This window comes from Crinia signifera, chromosome 1 (assembly GCF_055691185.1).
Source record: "Crinia signifera chromosome 1, ASM5569118v1, whole genome shotgun sequence".
Classification (NCBI taxonomy): domain Eukaryota; kingdom Metazoa; phylum Chordata; class Amphibia; order Anura; family Myobatrachidae; genus Crinia; species Crinia signifera.
This window is the reverse complement of record NC_139217.1, coordinates 147,542,989-147,563,486: the sequence shown is the minus strand read 5'-3', so window position 1 is coordinate 147,563,486 and position 20,498 is coordinate 147,542,989. Positions and strand designations below refer to the sequence as shown.

General features: G+C 41.4%; 1 protein-coding gene across 1 annotated transcript in view; it reads right to left on the bottom strand.

Annotated features, from left to right (window-relative positions):
- Positions 1-4,328: 4,328 nt before the first annotated feature.
- The window catches only part of ARSJ (arylsulfatase family member J), a 67,001-nt gene continuing 50,831 nt past the window's right edge, over positions 4,329-20,498 (bottom strand). The window contains exon 2 of the mRNA XM_083174476.1: positions 4,329-8,388. Within this exon, the coding sequence (XP_083030602.1) occupies positions 7,005-8,388 (1,384 nt within the window). The 3' untranslated portion in view covers positions 4,329-7,004. The remainder of the gene's footprint in view (positions 8,389-20,498) is intronic.

Genomic DNA, 20,498 nt, shown 5'->3' with positions numbered 1-20,498 from the left:
AAAATATACTGGTAGGTTAATTGGTGCCCAACAAAATTGACCCTAGAATGTCTGTGTGTCTGTAGTGGGGAATATAGATTGCAAGCTGGGGCAGGGACTGATGTGAGTGTTCAAAAATTCTTTGTAAAGCTCTGCGGAATATGTGTGCGCTATATAAGAAACTTTATAAATAAATACAGTACATTCAATATTGATTACAGTATAATTGTGTATATATAAAGATTACTTAGTTTTGCCATCTTTACTTTTACTATACAACTTGAAACGTCTGTTCTGTAATCTAAACATGTTCTCCGAATAAGAGAAGGCAGCAAATGTATTTGACTGTAGCTTTACTATTTGTATAGAACCTATATTTATTTTGGCAGAACCTGAAACATTAGAACGTTTATGCCTTTTTAAATATAATGAGAGACACGTGTTAGGTTTTACTTCATGTTCAGCCCTTGGGCTGGAAACGGAAACTTAATATACAACAGACGAAATGTAAAAGATACCGGCATGCAATACAAATTAGCTGAACAATACAGAATTACTGATAAAACAGTAAGCACACTAGTTCTAATTACTTGCTGGCACAGCTTTATCTATGGCTGTGCAATACATGCTGCCACCAAGGGCACAAGGATGAATAGGGCACCGTTGACGTGCCACTGGCACAAGTTTATAGGTTCTAGCTGTGCTCTACACCAGTCCATCTCCAATTGTATTTTGCTCCAGTCTGGCTCCAGTCATGTTCCAGGTTCAGTTTGATACTAACTGAGCTCGGATTCAGCTCATCTCTAGTTATATTCTAAATTCAGTCTGGCTCCAGATGGTTCCAGTTCTGGCTAGATATGGCTCGATACCATTCCCAGCTTTTTCCAGACCAGTTCCAGTTGCTTACTCTGTTCCTGTATACGGTATTCCGGTAAGCCTTTAGGCCAACTTCTGCTTAGCTGTTGCTAATACAGAAGCTGCTTAAAACCATGGAATAGTCAATTCCCAATCTAACCTAAAAATATATAAAGTAGCAGCATGAAAAATATCAACAAGTGAATACATTTTTAACTGCAATATCCAATTATAAACAAAGTGTAAATAAAATGATATTAACATATTAAAATAAGATTCAGCAGAGGTTGTTCGCTGCTTAGCAAGCAGCTTAACGCCGCGCAGCCAAATGCCCCCCCACCGCCAAATCCCCTCAGTACCATGCGTTCCCCACCCACCCAGTGGCGTAACTATTACCCCTCCCGGGGTCTGCACATGCGCAAATACTTCCATGTACAGACCCCCCACCATCATAACGGGGCCGAATTCTGATCATTACTGAATCACCCTCTAAGTCCCAGACATATTTAATAAACATGCCATTGCTTCAACGAAACCTATTGTAGCAAATTCCTCTCTATGAAAACAGTGTCCAGGTGGTATGAGTCTCCATATGGGTCATGTTAGACCAACAGGCTGTTCAACATAGAAGTTTAAAGCTGGTTCGAGCACACTGCGTCCTTTTGGGTAAGTTCCTCTGAAGCATAACCAACCCTGGGTTTGGTATCACAAATACTTGGAACAAAGTTTTGGGGTCCCCCATATTTCAGAAACCGCCACCGTAGTTTTGTCCGACACTGGTTCAAAAATTACAGGGGACAAAAAGAGTAGGGGTCCCCTGTATTGTGGAACCAGAACTGGGATCCAACAGCCAGCAGAGTAATGTGGGAGGGAGACTTTTATACAGTATGTATATTCTCCCATCCAAAACATCACCCCCAGGCTTTCTCTGTCCAGGGCTGAAGCCTGAGGCTTTGGGTAATGTACTGATAGTGCAAAAAATAGATTAAAATCACTAAAATTGGGTTGTGCTGTGGAACTATATGTCCCAGCAAGCCTCAACTTCATGCAGAGACTTGGAGAACCACAAGTCCCAACATGTGGGGCATTAAAGGGCCTGCTGGAACTTGCAGTACCACAGCACCATATATTTTTTAATCTATTTTTAACACAAAACTGTCAACCCAGCAAACACCGGCCAGGGGTGCCGGGGATAGCCCCGGGCTTCCGGCCTAGCCGGGTGAAGCCTTGGAGGGGGACCTCTTCATTGGAAGGCGGTCCCCACTCCTCCAGGGACCACATCCAGGGTCTTAATTACGGGGGAACCAAACACTTTTTCCCCATATTTGTGGGAGGAGGATGCTGTTTTTTGGTAAGTTTTTCTGAAAACCGCACACTCCCCTAAAAAAATTGGGCCAAAAATCGCAATTGATTTCTGGCTTGTTCTAAAAAATCTCACCCTACTAAATCTCATCCATTAACTCTTTTATTTATTTTATTTATTTATTAACAGTTTCTTATATAGCGCATACATATTACGCAGCGCTTTACAGAGAATATTTGAACATTCACATCAGTCCCTGCCCCAGTGGAGCTTACAATCTATATTCCCTACCACATGTACACGCACAAAAACATTCTAGGGTTAATTTTGTTTGGAGCCAATTAGCCTACCAGAATATTATTGGATTGTGGGAGGAAACCGGAGTACCCGGAGGAAACCCACGCAAGTATGGGGAGAATATCCAAAATCCGCACAGTTAGAGCCATTGTGGGAATGGAACCCATGACCTCAGCACTGTGAGGCAGTAATGCTGACCTACTATTAATCGACACAGTTCTCAGATCACCCAGCAGGTCACGTGTCCCAGATCATCCATCAGATGCACTGGGTGAGTAAATAGCAGATAGAGGTTTTGCCACAGAACTCCGAAATATTTTTCTGAATATCTGGTATAAGATGTGTCCAGACAATGGCACTATAGAAAATGGCACTCATAAAAGCTATTTATATATAGATACGGTGGCAGATTCGAGAGGGGGGGGGGGGGGCAACAGGGCACGTGCCCACCTGTCATTTTTTGTCATCATAATATTTATTTAAAATTACACTAAACGGCTGACCTGCGGTATGCCTCATGCGGAGCCAAGGGTCTACTGCTTCTCGCTGGAAATTGTTTTTTTGGGAGCTCGGGGCTGGGGTCTATCCCTCGCGACAGCCAGGAGATGAGCACCAGGAGCTGGTGCACGGAGCTGGGAGGTGACAGCTGAGCCGGAGCTGGGATCACCATTTAACCCTCTCAGCAGTCGGGGGATGACAGCCTGGAGTGGCAGCACGGAGCTGGGGTCTGATCCTCACAGGCCGCAGCAGCCGTGTGATGAGTGCCAAGAGCAGGGTCTGACAATCGGAGGTGAGCCAGGAGGTCTTGCCCAGCATAGAATTTGGCTACTTAGGACATTGGGCAGTCTGGTCTTTAACAATATCTACTCCCCTCTCCTCACAAGCTGCTCCACAGCACACTTACCCCATCATTACCTCTCTCCCTCACTCCATCTCTACCTATCTCTCTGTTGCTCATATTGTCTCCCCCCTCTCCTAATTAATCTCTCTCTCTGACCCTCACTCTCCTTCTCCATTTCGTTCTCCGTCTCCCTCTTCCTCCCCCCCTCTATCGGTTTGTCACAATGAACTCTTTTAACCCATTTTGCCCCCTTACCATAGGCGGATCTAGAATTATAGTAAAGGGTGGTCCCAAATCCAAATACACAAGCAGGGCGGACCTTTGCGTGGTGAAGCTGCGCATTGAAAAGGGGGCATGGCCTCATGGGAAGGAGGCGTGGCATCACAAAATGGGGCATGGTATTAATTACACTTTAGACCACACACCGTAATGCCCATTACACATTTCAGCAAACTGTAGACCTAAGTCTGTTCTGACAGATGTACCGCTTCCGTCACCCATTCCCTGACTTCACCTACAGCTTCTCACTGTCACCCTGTGTGACAGTGAGACTTCTCATTGTCAACCACTGCCTCTCTATCTCCTACTATCTCTCCCTATCACTCACTACATCATTCTCTTCCTCTCCCCTGTGTTACCACCTCCCCACCACCTTCTCTTTCCTGTCCCTCTCTGCCTCTCCCCGTGACCTTTTCAGTCATTTAATGCCTCTCCTCATTATTACCTTTGATGCCATGCCATTGTTGTGAGACCACACCCACTGTTCCGCGAGCTTGCACAAATACCTCCTCCCCCTGTCATTTTGTTCTGGATCTGCCCCTGGATAGATAAATCTCCAAGGGTCATTATTTCTAATGGTATAAATCAATCACCATATTATGGATCAATAAGACAACAATAGGTTACAAATCCTTCCCTACCAGGGTATCAGGAGACACGTTGCAGCTACCATCAATTATTTTTACTTTTTCATTATAAATAACATAAATTACTGGTAAATACAGTTGACAATAGTACTAAAATGGATTCATGCTTTATGAATGACCAGTGGGGCTTTATTCAAAGCAAGTAGACAATTTTAACGAACAGCTGAACAATAAAATATACAATGAAAAAATAATGTTGCAAAATAAATGCATAAAATCTGCAAAATGTATAGATTTATTTTAGACTCTTCTATACAATACTTTCTTTTCAAAGTCTCATTTAACACCGTACATGCTTTATTTCATTATAAATGCCTTAGGTGTTATGTATGTTTAATGTACAATGAATGTTAATTAAAGTGGAAACATTAATTTACTGTAGGCTAGTTAGTGTCCTTTGAAAGATGCATCAACAACACAAATTATAATTATAAAGTACAGTTTACAAATACAGTGTGAAGACTACAGTATGTTAATATAATAACGACTTATTTGGTGACTGTTGTGATTCAGGCTCTACAAACTCTTAATAAATTGAAACTCTATTGCTAAGAATGCGTGCTCTTATACTCAACAACCTTTTCCACTGTATTGGTGATGGGAGATATGGCACATAATAAGAAATAAATAGGTCAATGAGCTTTATAACGGATAGAAAAATATTTACATTTCATTTATTATTTAATTTGTGAAGTTTAATGTACATCAGTCATTTGTGAAATCTAATGTATCTTGGCGTGTGGATAACAAAATTAATTTTTTTTCTTAGAAAACAGTAACTATTAACATTTACAAAAATATATGAAAAATATCAGGATTTGTTTTGGAGAGTTAAAGATAATATTTTGTTTTTCTATAAATACCCCTGACTTGCATATCTGTGATTCAATGAACTATGAACTGAGCAGTTGTATCAAATTACTTACCATAATACACAAAATGCTTAATATAGTGAACAATTTTGGCCATAGCATTGGAACACATTCCTGGACCACCATGCTTGCCGTGTGCTAATCTTTGACAATGTGTTACTTGCTACCAGAACCAGATTAATAATGGAGCAGATCAAGATGCCTAACTGACCACACAATGAGCCATAAATCCTGATAGCCCCCATACACTATGCGATTTTGAGAAGATTTGGGGGAAGATTTCATCCGATTTCGGAACTTTGGGCCGATAACCGGGTGAAATCGGCCCAAAATCGCAGGTGTGTGATATCTGATCCGATGCAATGCCCTGTCCCGTGCGCATCAGACCGGATCAGGGAGGTCAGACACATAAGATCACGTCTGACCCCCCTGTATTTTTAAAATACCTGTCAAATGACTGGCCATTCTCTGATTGGCTGAGAGCTCAGCCAATCAGAGAACGGACAGTCATTTGACAGGTATTTTAAAAATTTAATACCCGCCACTGCACGTCCTGTCCCGCAGCGCTGCTGATATCTGTGATCACACCGCCTGGCCAGGTCAGCACTCACCGGCGCCGCCGGCTAAGCGCTCAGGGACCCGCTGCCCAATCCACTGCTCCCCCTGATGAGGATCACCGCCGGCCCCCTGACCCTCACTGCCTGCCCCCTGCTCCCCGACATGTGATAAATTGCAAACTATTTATCACATGTACAATTTGGCTCATCAAGTGCCAAATTGTATGTGAGCCTCCTGGGGAGCTCCCGGGCGGCTCACAGGAGAATTGGGTCTGACTTGTCCTAAGGACAAGACGGCCTAATGTATGGGGGCCTTAAGTCTTAAAATTGTATTTCTAGTTTTCATACAAAGTTCTGCAATTTTTATATGTGTATATATATTTATGGAGATAGCGGGCTGATAGTGTAGAGGTGTATATACCCACATGGCAGTGACAACACCCACACACCGCTGGTTACAGTTCCTACTCTTCTCCATGTAGGATCTTGAACATTTTCATTCCCAGGTCTATATGGTTATTAATCTGGTATGGCCTGTTACAGCAATCAAAATAGCACTCGGCAACCATAGCTTTGGGGTCGTCAGCTAGATGGATGTTATCTAAGTCAATATGTATCTGTTAAACCACAGGCTTAATAACAGCTTACTATCCTACAAAAGATTACATGAGGAGTGAATTTAATAAATACATCCTTAAAGTGTCCACCAGTAAAAGCATACAGAAAAAGTGGAAAATGGTAATGACCTGCTCTCGGTGGTATCAATATTTTTATAGCTGGTGAAAACGGATTGGGTATAATATCCTGACGCACAGAATCCCAATGTTCAAATTCAAAATGGATTTTGTAAAATGGTGTTGTAACTGTTATCCTAACCTAACCTCCCACATTCTAACCCAGTCTCATCTCACAGCCTAACCTTGATTGTCCCCACCTGTAACATTATCCTTATTATTAGTGGGATCCCTTATGACAGGCTTTCCCAACCACGGTCCTCAAGGTACACCAACAGTGCAGGTTATGTAGATATCCAGGCTTGAGCACAGGTGACTTAATTAGTACCTGAGTGATTCTGATTAAAGTAACCATCTGTGCTGAAGCCTGGATATCACTAAAACCTGCACTGTTGGTGTGCCTTGAGGACCGTGGTTGGGAAAGCCTGCCTTATGATGTTGAGTGTCAGGATTCCATTGTCAGGATCCTGACCATCGGCATGTTTGGCGCCGTGACATTGATTAAATCCCATGGAAGCATCACTGCAGACTGTGTGCTGTTGCTGAATATTAAAATATAGCAAACCAGTTTATGATATCTTGCACAGAATGCATGAATATGTCTTGTTATACTGTATATTAAGTGAGCTCCAGTCATTTTCTAAGAATTGTTTGTTGGTGGGTGACAGCCAAAAAACTGCTGTTTCCGATGGCTTGGGTTCTTCTTGGTCTTATTTTTCTTAGAATTTTTTTTGTTTGATTTTTTCTTTTTATTACTTTCTTTGTACCATGGCCCCCAAACTCCCCCGTTGAGCTTAGGGTCACTTCTTGGATCCTTCGGGGGATATCGCACTGGAACTGCCGATTTGTTGTATTGTGCAAGTCTCCTAAGCAACTGCTTTACCACATCTGGATACCTTTCAGACAGATCAAGTCTTTCATATGGGTCTGCTGTAATATTAAAAAGCCACAAAGATTTTCCATTTGAGACTCGTTCACTGTGCCAACGATTTAGTCCAATGTTGCTAAAACTTTGAGGAGGCACCCAGTCACCATAACCAGGATTTCCAGTAAGCAATTTCCAATGGTTCACCCTAATTGCTGACTGGATAGCAGTATTCCAAATGCCAAAGCCAGCTGCCCAAGAACCATTTCTTGCCTTGATATACATAGGATCTATATTGTGTAAGATGTCCATCCTTGGTGAACGTTTTCCTTCACTTACAGTCTCCCATATGTCATAACCATCTAATTTCATGTCTTCATCTAGTTCTCCACCAGCCAAAGTCACTAATGTTGGAAACCAGTCTGTTATATGTATAAGTTCTTTACACACAACACCCTTGTTTTTAAGTAAGGGGCTATGAATAAAGCCAACAGAACGGATGCCTCCTTCCCAATATGTCCCTTTGCTTCCACGCAGAGGCCAGTTGTTACCACCTGCCATAGGTTGACCGCCATTGTCTGAAGAATAAATGATAACACTATTTTCATAGAAGTGATATTGTTTTAAAGCGGTAGTAATATTGTTAACAGCATCATCCAAGCATGACAGCATGGCGGCATATCTCCTCCGATTAACATTGGTAATTGATTTATAGTTTTCCAAATAACTTCCAGGAGCTTGTAATGGAGAATGTACTGCCTGATAAGCGATATAAAGGAATATAGGTATCTTGGGATTGTGGTTGGCCAAAATTCTTTGGGCTCTTTGGGTGTACATTTCTGTAGAATAAATGCCATGGTCATGATCCCATGCTGCATTATCATTCTCATATAAGTCATAGCCACATGTACCAGGGCTGTCACACTTGTAATGATTATAGTAATCTCCACTGCCCAAAAGTGACCCAAAAAAAGAATCAAATCCTCTATGCGTCGGCATACATTCCTTACGATAAAAGCCCAGGTGCCATTTTCCGACCATGTGCGTTGCATAACCAACGCGTTTTAGTTTCTGTGGCAACGTCAGATTGTCCAATGGTAAACAGTTGGGTTGTGAAGGTCTTATTATAGAATGCTGGAGACCTGTGTGTATTTGGTATCTAAAAGAAAGAGAAATATTATATTAGTAAAAATTTATATTTTTTTTATTTTATATGTTCTACATAAAGCATACAATATGGTCAGAAAACACATAATTTTTACTTTTAAAACAGATATACATAAACACATAGATATAATGGGTGGAATGTAATGCCGTCCAAGTTTGGCAGCAGTGTGGGGTTCCAGACGAACGCTGACTTTTTTTTAAAGGGGCAATCACTTACAAGACAAAACCATGCCTTGTAACTAAAAGTGTCCAAGTTCGGACAAAATCCCGCACTACCGATGAACTTGGGCACCATTACATTCTGCCCATTGTGTCTATCTAATACAACTACAGTAATTAAAAGTAAACTGGTGGAGTCAGCAGGCCATTACATGGCAGTTTCTAACCATTGAACACAGTGGACCAAAAAAAAAATTCCAAATGACAGAAAACACGAGGTCAGTAGCAAGATGTCAGAGTATCACACACATGTTTTTTAAAAAGTCACAGAAAACAAATGATCTGTATAGATGAAAGAGACATTTCAGCCAGTGTGAACAGATATCAACCCCCTCTCTACCCATAAGATGATCCTTCCCACATTTTGTCTTTGCAACCATATGTTTCGACCTCTTCTTATCTTTAAAAGAGTAATAAAAGAGGTCAAAGACCACACAGCTTAAAGGGCATCCAGAGGTCCATACCCCCTGTGTACTATCAAAATGTAAACCAGAGCTGTACAACACAGTAAAACAGGCAATGCTTTGTTTTATCCTTCAGCAATATTTAGAGAAGGTAAGAGATTCATGATATGTTCACCAAGGGCCTGATTCTCATTTGGAAGTAATCCCGCCCAAAAAAGGAAGAACCTGTGCACCTGGGCAAAACCATGTTGCACTGCAGTTGGGGCAGATGTACAGATGTAACTTGTGCAGAGATATTTAGATATGGATAGAGTGTGTTGAATAAAAAAAAATCTAAATAGCAGCTTAAAAATAAAGCTATGTAAAATAGGTTGGCTACATACAAAATCAGAATCAGAACCAGCTTTATTGGCCATGTATACTTGCCCATACTAGGAATTTGGTTTGGATTGCTGTGCAACAGCCAGTTAGGTACAGTATATAACACATACAGGTATAGGCTAGATCAGGGCTGGGCAACACCGGCCCTCCAGATGTTAATGAACTACACATCCCAGGATGCTTTGCATTAGTTTTGATATGTGGCCATGCTGAAACTGATGCAAGGCATGCTGGGATGTGTAGTTCATCAACATCTGGAGGTCCGGTGTTGCCCAGCCCTGGGCTAGATGTACCCTGGTGGTTTTAGATGCAGGGAACATTTATTCGCTGAGCTGCACAGCGCCTAGTCAGCAATCAGCGGCACCACTGGTCGTTGCAGCAGCCAGGTGGGTAACAATATAGGCAGAGACAGTACAGTTATCACACAGGGAACATATACCTGCCGAGCTGCACAGGCGCCACTGGTCACCGCAACAGCCAGGCAGGCAACAATACAAGCAGGTACAGTACAGTTATAACAGAGAACACATGCCTGCTGAGCTGCACAGTCCCAAAGTGCAGAGGTTCTCCTGTAGAAAATCACTCATTGGGGGTGATTCGGATTGGTTTGCAACAACAAACGCCTTCTTTAAAGGACAAAACCACCCACAAAACCCACTGCAAGTGGGGCTGATGTAACATGTGCAGAGAGAGTTACATTTGGGTGGGGTGTGTTCAAACTAAAATCTAAATTGCAGTGTAAAAAAAATGTAACTCTCTCTGTACATGTTCCATCGGTTCCACCTGCAGTGCAAATGGTTTTGTCCATTAAAGAAGGAGTTTGATTTTGCAAACCAACCTGAATCAGCCCCATTATAAGTAAGATGCAAATCACTGTATTCTGAGGTGTAAACAAATAATGTAACACACAAGTACAGCAGTTTACAAATATTGGAATAGTTTTGATATCCAATACTTATTTAATATGTTGCACCCATAACTAATTAGCATAAATAAATAATTCACTTTTTGACACTCGACAGGCGGAACATTGAATTTAGTTTAGTAGAACAAAAACAGGTCGTTCCAACAGTTGGAATCCTGGATTGAATACTGCTTTAAGGCTATGCTTTGTTCAATCAATTAATTAGAATCATTCATATTAATTTTCAATAATAAATGCCTACTGCCCCTGAATATAAGGGTCTAAATAAAAGATGCAGTTATAATGCTCCACGCCTTTCTCAGATTGCAGTGTAGTTTTAATAATATGAATTTTAGCCAAGTACAGTTGGTCACAGAAATCACAATTTGTAGCAAACAATTCCAGTAAAATGTATATTATAAAGGAAAAGGTTATCAAACTCAACCTACAGGAACCCACATGATACATGTGTTCCAGGTCACCTGTGGATTTTAAAATGTGACAATTGTACCCAGTGGTTGAAGTGGAAATTTTGAAGTAGGGGTATGGGAAAGCTAAGGGGGGTGTGGTAACTGAAAGGGGGCATGGCCACTGGGAGGGGCATGGCCTTAAGTGTAATGTTCCACACCATATACACACAGAATGATGCATAATTCCCACAGCTGCAGAATAGTTCCATAAGCTACAGAAATAAAAATCAGTGCTTAAAGTACAAAGGGCCGGTGTGACATATCACAATATACTGGCACACTTCTACCATAACCCCCTTTTATTGTGCACATGTGGCCCCCTCCTCTTTATAGGCACTCTGTGCTTGCCCCACTTGGCCTCAAAACACCCCCCTTCCTTGGTACCCAAATCTTGGCAACCCCTTCCCATAAGCTGGGCACACTTACAACTTCCCCCATCATGCCAGACAGACAGCAGCCACCAGTGGTCTGTCCACAGCCACCTGCAAACACTGCCGTGGGGCAGCTGCTGCAGTACTGCTCACACACTTGCTGTTGGCTTTTATCTCCTGCCCCCCGACTACAGCTCCATAACCAGCTCTGTACAGTGCCTGACATGGGAAAGATCCTTTCATTATAGCAGGGGTTCCCAATCTTTTTCTAATCACGGCACCCTAGAGTATCAGAATTTTTCCACGGCACCCCAAGGCCCCAAAAAATATATATCAAATTAAGTAGATTATGTTTATATGTGCTTCTTAGGTTCAGTTATGTGGTAAAGGGCAAGATTTGGTTCTGATTGTACACATTTCTTTATTGGCAGCCACCAGCACTGATTTTGTCCAGAAATAATTGATCATAAATAATTTGAATTGGTCCTGGACGACCAACCCGAGGCACCCCTGCAAGTGTCCCGAGGCACCCCAGGGAGCCTAGGCGCACAGTTTGGGAACCACTGCATTATAGGGAACCTAGCAATTTCCTGCATGTGGTGATCTCTGGGGGTGCACTCAGGGAGGGGAGCCGGGCGCTCCATACATGGGTCCTCTGTGGAGCTTGGGATCAGTGGCGGCAGTGCCCGGTGGCAGCATTAACTGGAAGGGACAGGACCAGCAGCCCACAGCATTCCAACAAAGTGTCCACCAGAGCAGCTCTTGTAAGTGCAGGCTGGCCACTCTCCCTACCTCCTGCTGCGCTGCCTATGCGTACTAAAAAAATAAATCACTTCCGGATCAGTGGGAAAGTGGTTCCGGTATGCCATACTGCCGTATACTGTCCCACTTAAACCACTGGTTGTACCCCTTTCACATCGCAAATGCCATGTTTCCCCTCCCCAGAAACATGCAGCGGCGGCAGGGGGACTAGAGGAGGACCGGACCGGACACAGGACCTGACACAGTGAGTTGCTCACTGTACTTCAACTGTCAATTGTGCCTTGTGTTACCGTACCCATTGCTGCTATTATTTGCAGTAACCCCCAGTGCAGTTTGTATGTATAGTATACAGTAATTGCATTGGAAGTATCATATTGAATCTAAAAATGCTAGAAAAATGCGTATTAATTGCTAGTAGGTTTGAATCTCAAATATAAAGTCCAGGCTTATTTAAGCTGTATACACACGGAGCAATATGATCACTGGCAATATATTGCTAGCAATATATTGCTCAGTGTTTTCCGTTTTCATCAGAGACCAGAGATGGTCGCTGATGAAAATGACACATTGCCAGAAGAAGAGGCAGAGAAGTCGCTGGTGGGAGGAGCATGCTTCTCCCACCAGCGACCGTTAGGGGACTGAAAACGGGAGTGCGCACCCAGTGATTTATCGCCGATGCACACTCCAATCGCTGGCAATATGGTCGCACACAGCGACCATTTTGCCAGCGATTTTATGCCCATGTGTACGTACCTTTATACTTCATTATGAAAGCGTACTCAGAAGAAAGCTACACTTATAGTTACATATAATTACGCAGTTACTTTCAATGTTCTTCTTTTGTTAATTCTGGATGTGACCAAAAAAAAAAACCTGAACACATTTAAAATAAAATCTACAAGCACTAAGTTATTTTTTCCTTCTTTTATGTTTAAGAAAGATGAAAACCCCTCTAGCTGTGGGAAGTTAGACAGTAATTAGCAGTCATTTCCCCCAGTGGAATCATTACATGCTAGTAATGCTAATCACCCCGGAGTAATCAGGACACATCTCAGCACTTGTATAGCCAAGTGCACTTAGCAGAATTCACAATACTCTATACAAACAGTACAGATGTTTAAGGGTGACAGTACTGTCAATTATTATTGTAGTTTCTTATTCGATAAGCAGAACAGAAAATAGAATATTTGCAAGAACCTGCTTTACATGTGCATAATCTTATCTATTATGTAATAAAGCATATTTAATATATTCCTACTGCAGCACAGGTCATTAGTCAAAGATTTATTTTTGCTTAATAGACAACAGCCAAAATGGAATATTACATAAATGAAGCATGACTGTAAAATGCTGTGCTCTGGATTGTTCTAAATAATATGGTGGACTATTGTCTTCCCCTGGTCAAGTAACTCAATTCTAATTTAGCAATCCTGGGTTAGACAACCTCTAAAAAAAATGATGACGTAATGAGAAAGCAATATATACCAAATATACAGTAGATACAAAGTGGTTATGATGTGAGTACACATACCCCAAATGATAATAAAGAAACAGTCATTAAAAATATGTGGTTTTCCAACATAACTAACTAACTAATTAACATAATTAGTATCAAGAACTAGGGGTGTAAGTTTGTTCCAGTTGCCCGAAGGCAAGATACATATTGGTGCCCCCCCCCCCCCCCCACATACACATACACACACACAACCCTATATAAACTCATATAAAATATATATTTCTGTTATTTAATATAGATAGATAGATAGATAGAGAGTGATATAGAGAGAACAATATCGTTGGCTTTTAAATAACTGATTTAAACTTGCAGGGGGAGGAGAGGTGCCCCCTTGGGAGCAGGAGCCTGGCGGCAGATGACTCCATTGCCTCCCAGAGTTCTGCCTCTGTCAATAACATTAATTTCCAGTCAATTTTACCCACCTCACCATAATGACATGACACCTGCAATCATAAGGGAGGGACTTGCATGCAATCCAAAACCTGAGATTCAGATTTTAAGGGGTACATTTACAAAGATGAGAGTTCTGTTTCATATGGGATGTTGCCATGTAAAACCAATCTATTATCTTCTAGATGGTGTTAAATAAGAAGTAGATTCTGATTGGTTGTCCATAGCAACCTCACATGTGAAGTCTTATTCCCATCTTAGTAAATGTCCCCTAGGTCCTTAATCAGAAGTTTACTTCCAGATGTCATCGTGAGTGAGAGGAGGTGTTTAAACAGCCAGCAGCTTTGCCTACTTGGATTGTTTTATGCTTTTGAATACACTACTTGAAGTTTGTGAGTGCGATTTGTCAAATAAATACTCATGTTTCATTCAAAAGTATGATTGTATGATCTCCAACCATCCTCTCAAAATAGGGATGGAACTAGATAGCGATAACTATCTAATTAAACTCGATAAGCCGGTGCGCGCTGTGGCTTACCGGGGAATTATTTTGGCTGCCTCAGGTTGGGGAAAACAAAAAGGTTTGACTGAACCTGTGTATTGTTGCAGTAAAATTCGTTTTTTAATCCGGCGATCCAATAGGATAGCCCGATAAATAACATTGGTAAAAAATCAGGAAAAATAGTGGAAAATGACCGATGTTTTACCAGAGGTAATTGGATACACCCCAATGCCTTTAAAAGTACATATAGGGGCTAATACCTAGTTGAATGTATGGTTGTATGCAGGGCAGTAGAAAGCCTGGCACCTGCCATTTTTCAAATCTATTGTGTAACTTGACAGTTAGGAGCTTAGTGGCTTGTGCATTATCACCGGCCATGTTTTCACTTCATCAGTATGGTTTTGATACATGTTTAAGTGTATTTGTTTCTATTTTGCTTATTTGTCAAAATTAACGAAAACCTTTATGCCTGGTTTTCACAAATGCACATGAAATAAAAAGTGTATTTCCTGTTACACGGAAGACATTGTGAAAATGTATCTGGCCATAAAGACTTAAATACCTGTCTTCTCCAGGTAGTTAAAGAATTTTATTAAAGTGGCTATAAATATAAATCAATACTCTATTCAAGGTCCAAAGGAATATGGATTTTGGAGTAATGATTACAGCACATAGAGCATGTTCCCATTATTTCTGTACTGATGTAGAGAAAAGTTTAATATCTACATCAATTTTTCAGATATAAAAAAAATGCTAATGACCAACAATAACATTCACACTTTTGTCCCTACATCATTAATGAATTCCAAGCCATAGCAGAATCCTTGTAGATGACTGGTTACAACACATAGAGGGCCAGATGAACTAAGCTTCAAAAGTGATAAAATAGAGAGTGATAAACCGCCAGCCAATCAGCCATGTCACATATTGTGTTTGAAAGATGTCAGACATGAGCTGATTGGTTGGTTGTTTATCACTTTTAAAGCTTAGAACATCTGGCCCATTGCCTGAATCAGACCTGATTGCAAAGCAGCAAATGTGCAGCCGCCAACAATCCCACTATAGTGAAATCCCACCTTGTGAATGAATGTGCTTGCTGTTTGAATAGATGTGTACGGCTAGTGGGAGATTCACAGCTGAAACTATTTGTAATATGCTCACCATCAGACTTACTCGGGGGCTGTGATAAAATCAGCCTAATCGAGGCTGGAGCTGACATCACACACCCTCCCCTAAAACTCTTGGGCATGCCTGCGTTATTAGTTGCACTCTCATTAAACTCTCATAATAATTACCACCGCCAGGAGCCGGCTTCCTGTCGATCACTTTGCGATCAGCTAGCAAATGGAAAAAATGTGCAAGATTTTATCGATGGAAGGAGCTGCGCACGCATATTGCGGCTCAGATGCATACAGTGTATTGATAAATCGGCCACTGTGTGAATTCAAGGCTCATTTATAAAAAAATATTTTTGAAGACAATACCCCTAAAAAAAGACATCCTTTTTGGGGATAGCTGCAAAAAGTATCACCAAAATGTATGGTGGAGCAGATGCCTCCGATACAGTATCTGCTGTGATCCCTCAATTCTCAATAGCATCATCAGCCCACATGGGTTTTTATGGTAGATGTAATGCTGACAGATATGGGAAGATTCTGGGGAGCATTCCATATTGTTTTTTTTAGAGCAACCAAAAGCTCTGCCTATTTTTGTGACAAAACAAAATCCAGTGAATTTATACAAATAGGTCAGGGGTTCATAAACTCGGTCCTCAGGGCCCCACACAGTTCATGTTTTCTAGGTCACCCGGCAGGTGCACAGGTGCATTCATTACTCATTGGCACATTCTAAAAAATCCACAGGTGGAGCTAATTATTTCACTTGTGATTCTGTGAGGAGACCTGCACAACACGCACTGTGTGGGGTCCTGAGGACCGAGTTTGAGAACCTGTGAAACAGGTGAATTGTCAATGGGATTTTTCAGCTACAAAAAACTGGGGTATTTAAATATCTTATATTTTTATTTAGAGTTAAATGTGTTAATAGTAAATGTAAACTACATAGATAGTCAAAGTTTGATACAGGAATGGACTGTACAACATCTTCCTCTGCAGGACATTTGTGTACTATGAATAAACCTGTCTCTTGCTATTTGACAAATGGGAGATCGTTTATTGTGGATGAAGAAGGCGGGATGGAGGATAATATTTTATGCAGTGTGACACACTGCTCCAGAAACATACAGTAGCCTACGCTCAATCAATTTCACGGAACATTGCCTTCAGTTTCTGAAGAGCTGAAATACAAGCAACACACTGCTAGAATCATTCTTTGCATGATAATTATCATTGAAGTAGAGGTTCATTGACATAAAAGATTTACCTTTAGCAATTACTCTTTGTTGAGTAAGACACCTACACTATATACAGTTATGCATTAAGTCTTCAAAAATGTCTTCAAAGCTCTTTATCAAGCTATTTGTGCTGTCAGATGCATCACAAGATTAACTACTCATGTTTTATGTTGACATCTCCCATGGTTTGTATATTTATTCATTATAGCTACATATAGAGGACTGTTGGAATTAAAAGACCATTAGCAAAGCACATGACATTGCCAAAGGATGAGCTGGATTTATTATTAGCAACATTTTGAATACTTGATGGTTTTGTTTGTGATTAAAGGGGTCTCTGCATTTTTTTACAGTTTTGCTCATAAATTTACGTACCCTAGCAGAATTTTAGATTGTCTTGCCATTTGTCAGAGAATATGAATAACACAAACTTTTTTCACTTATGGTTAGTGGTTGGGTGAAGCCATTTATTGTCAAACAACTGTGTTTACTCTTTTTTAATCATAATGACAACAGAAACTACCCAAATGTCCCAGATCAAAAGTTTACATACTCCAGTTCCTATTACTGTGTATTGCCCCCTTTAACATCAATGACAGCTTGAAGTAATTTGTGGTAGTTGTGGATGAGGCTCTTTATTTTCTCAGATGGTAAAGCTGCCCATTCTTCTTGCCAAAAAGCCTCCAATTCCTGTAAATTCTTGGGCTTTCTTGCATGAACTGCACCTTTTAGATCTCCCCAGAGTGGCTCATTGATATTGAGGTCAGGAGACTGAGATGCCCACTCAAGAACCTTCACTTTATTCTGCTGTAGCAAATGACAGGTCGACTTGGCCTAGTGTTTTGGATCATTGTCATGTTAGAACGTCCAAGTACGTCCCATGCACAGCTTCCGGGCTGATGAGTGCAAATTTTCCTCCAGTATATTCTGATAACATGCTGCATTCACCATGCCATCATATTTGACCAAGTTTACAGTGCCTTTGTAGCTCACACATCCCCAAAACCTCTCTGTGTTTCACAGTAGGAATGGTGTACCTTTCATCATAGGCCTTGTTGACTCATCTCCAAATGTAACGTTTATGGTTGTGACCAAAAAGTTACATTTTGGACTCATCACTCCAATGACTTTGTTCCAGAAGTTTTGAGGCTTGTCTCGGTGCTGTTTGGAGTATTGTAAGCAGGATGCTTTGTGGCATTTGCGTAGTAATGGCTTTCTTCTGGCGACTCGACCATGCAACCTATTTTTCTTCAAATGCCTCCTTATTGTGCATCTTGAAACAACCACACCACTTTTTTTTCAGAGGGTCCTGCATTTCAGTTATTTGTGGATTTTTCTTTGCATCCCGAACAATTTTCCTGGCAGTTGTGGCTGAAATTTTTGGTTTCCACAGAATCCCTCTTTTTCCACTTCTTAATTAGAGTTTGAACACTGCTGATTGGCATTCTCAATTGCCTGGATATCTTTTTATTTACCTTTCCTTTTTATACAGTTCAATTACCTTTTTCTCGCAGATCCTTTGACAATTCTTTTGCTTTCCCCATGACTCAGAATCCAGACACGTCAGTGCAGCACTGGATGAAAGATGCAAGGGTCTTTCAGGAGACCAGAAACTCACTGACATTTTATACACACACACAGATAACAAGCAAACAGATCACAGGTGAGGATGGTTACCCGTTTGTGTCAACTTGTGTGCATGTTATCAGGACAAAATCTCCAGGGTATGTAAACTTTTGATCAGGGTCATTTGGGTAGTTTCTGTTGTCATTATGATTTAAAAGAGTAAACACAGTTGTTTGACAATAAAAGGCTTCACCCAACCACTAACCATGAGTGAAAGAAAAGTTTGTGAGTTATCATTCATATTCTCTGACAAATGGCCAGAAAATCACAAATTCTGCTAGGGTATGTCAACTTATGAGCACAACTGTATGTAATGGTCTAAGGAATATGCTGCACTATATAAGAAACCATAAATCAATCAATAAATTAACCTAGATGATTACATAGTACTACTGCATTTTGGAGTCATTATTAAAGGTGTTTTTTTTAAATCAGTTTGAACAATCTAAATGCTTAAAGTCGTATATATATATATATATATATATATATATATATATATATATATATATATATATATATATATATTATGTTTTCAATGCCAGCATTATTATGAATAATATAATGAGATGTTATAAAAAAAACACCCCAGTGGCACTCTCCTGGAGATATGGAGTATGGGCAGTAAGATACTTTGCTTCATCAGTTTCCTTAGTGGTGCACAATACCAAGATGGTATGGAATAGATACTGTACGGTATTTGTCTATTTGCTGTTTCAGCTATACTACAATATATGGTAATTGGTATACAGTATAAGCGGTGTCCTGATGCTCATAATGGTTTCCTGATAGCCTCCCAATAGTGGAAATCCAAACATGGGGCAGATGTTTGAACTAGCATTAAGTGCGTTTCTGCACTTAACACTAGTTAACTGGGGGGTCAGTGCACCTAACGTGCGCTAGGGACAGCAATCCCCCCCCCCAGTAATTAGCGGCTGTGGCGATGTATTAACAGCCGCCTAGCTGTTAAATCGGCATGGCCACTTTGCCAGCTCACGGCTAGTGTTGACCTATCCCCACTGCGGAGACAAAGCTAGCACTGCTGCTGACTCCATGCTGCGCACGAGATCTCACGATAAAATCCCGCTTCTCCACGTTATACAGGAGAAGCGGGACCCGTTATTTTACAAACGTTAGGGGCAAGTTCATACATCTTCAGGGACTCTAATGACACTGTAACCCTCTTCCTTACCCCCTAACCCTCCCTTGTAGCAGTCAATCCCTAACCATCCCACCCTCGCAGCCTGACCCTAACACTCTCCACTAACCCCCAGACCCCACCACCTAAACCTAACTCCCTTGCTGACGGTATTCCGGCATCGGGATTCTGATGTCTTAGGAGTTCTAACGCCGGTCATGTGAAGGAAGTTGGGATGCCAGCATTGGTATACTGAACACTAGCATCCTGAACGCCAGGACGCAAGGCCACCATCATTTGGGTTTCAGTGGCTGCTTGTGATGTCAAGAAGCAGCTGCAGCAACGCCCCAAACTGTTTAAATGCTCTTCCATTGTCCAGTAAAATGTGTAAAATGAATAAGGTGCACTACTGTAATGTGAATATGATTGTGCTACTGCGTGGCACAATTTGAGGGTACTTTTGTGAGGCCGCTGTCCATTTATAAAGTATGGGTGGTAAGCACAAAGTTTGTACTTTGCTGGGGGTGTGCGCCTAGTGGGGAGAGTGAGTGTGTGTGTGTGTGGGGGGGGGGGGGGGGGGAGTTGAGTTACATTAGTTCCACCACATTTCCAGGACCACTTTAAGCCCTGCTGGAAGGGATCGATGATGCCATAAAGCGGCTACTGGGTCTCCATTGCCGAGCATTGTATCTCTATTGCCATCTGGCATAAGCAGCAGGCTAACCTTACTGTTTTTGTTAAATAACTCTTTGATGACACACACACAACATTAAGTGCCAGATGTACAGTTTCAAGCTTCGAAAAGTGATTAAATCGTGAGTGATAAACAACCTGCCAATCAGCCTCTAACTGCTGTGTTACAGTTGCCTGCCCTCCTGCATTCTGCAGGAGACTCCCTGAAAAAGCAGCAATCTCCCTCTCTCCATCATTAGTCTAGCAATCTCCCTCATTTCACCTAGCCCGCATTACACTGTTACATTTTGGGGGAAAAAAGGAATGAGAGATAGAAACATTTACATTGAATCATCAGCACCATTTCCCAGCACTTTACCAAGTATAGTAGCTCTTA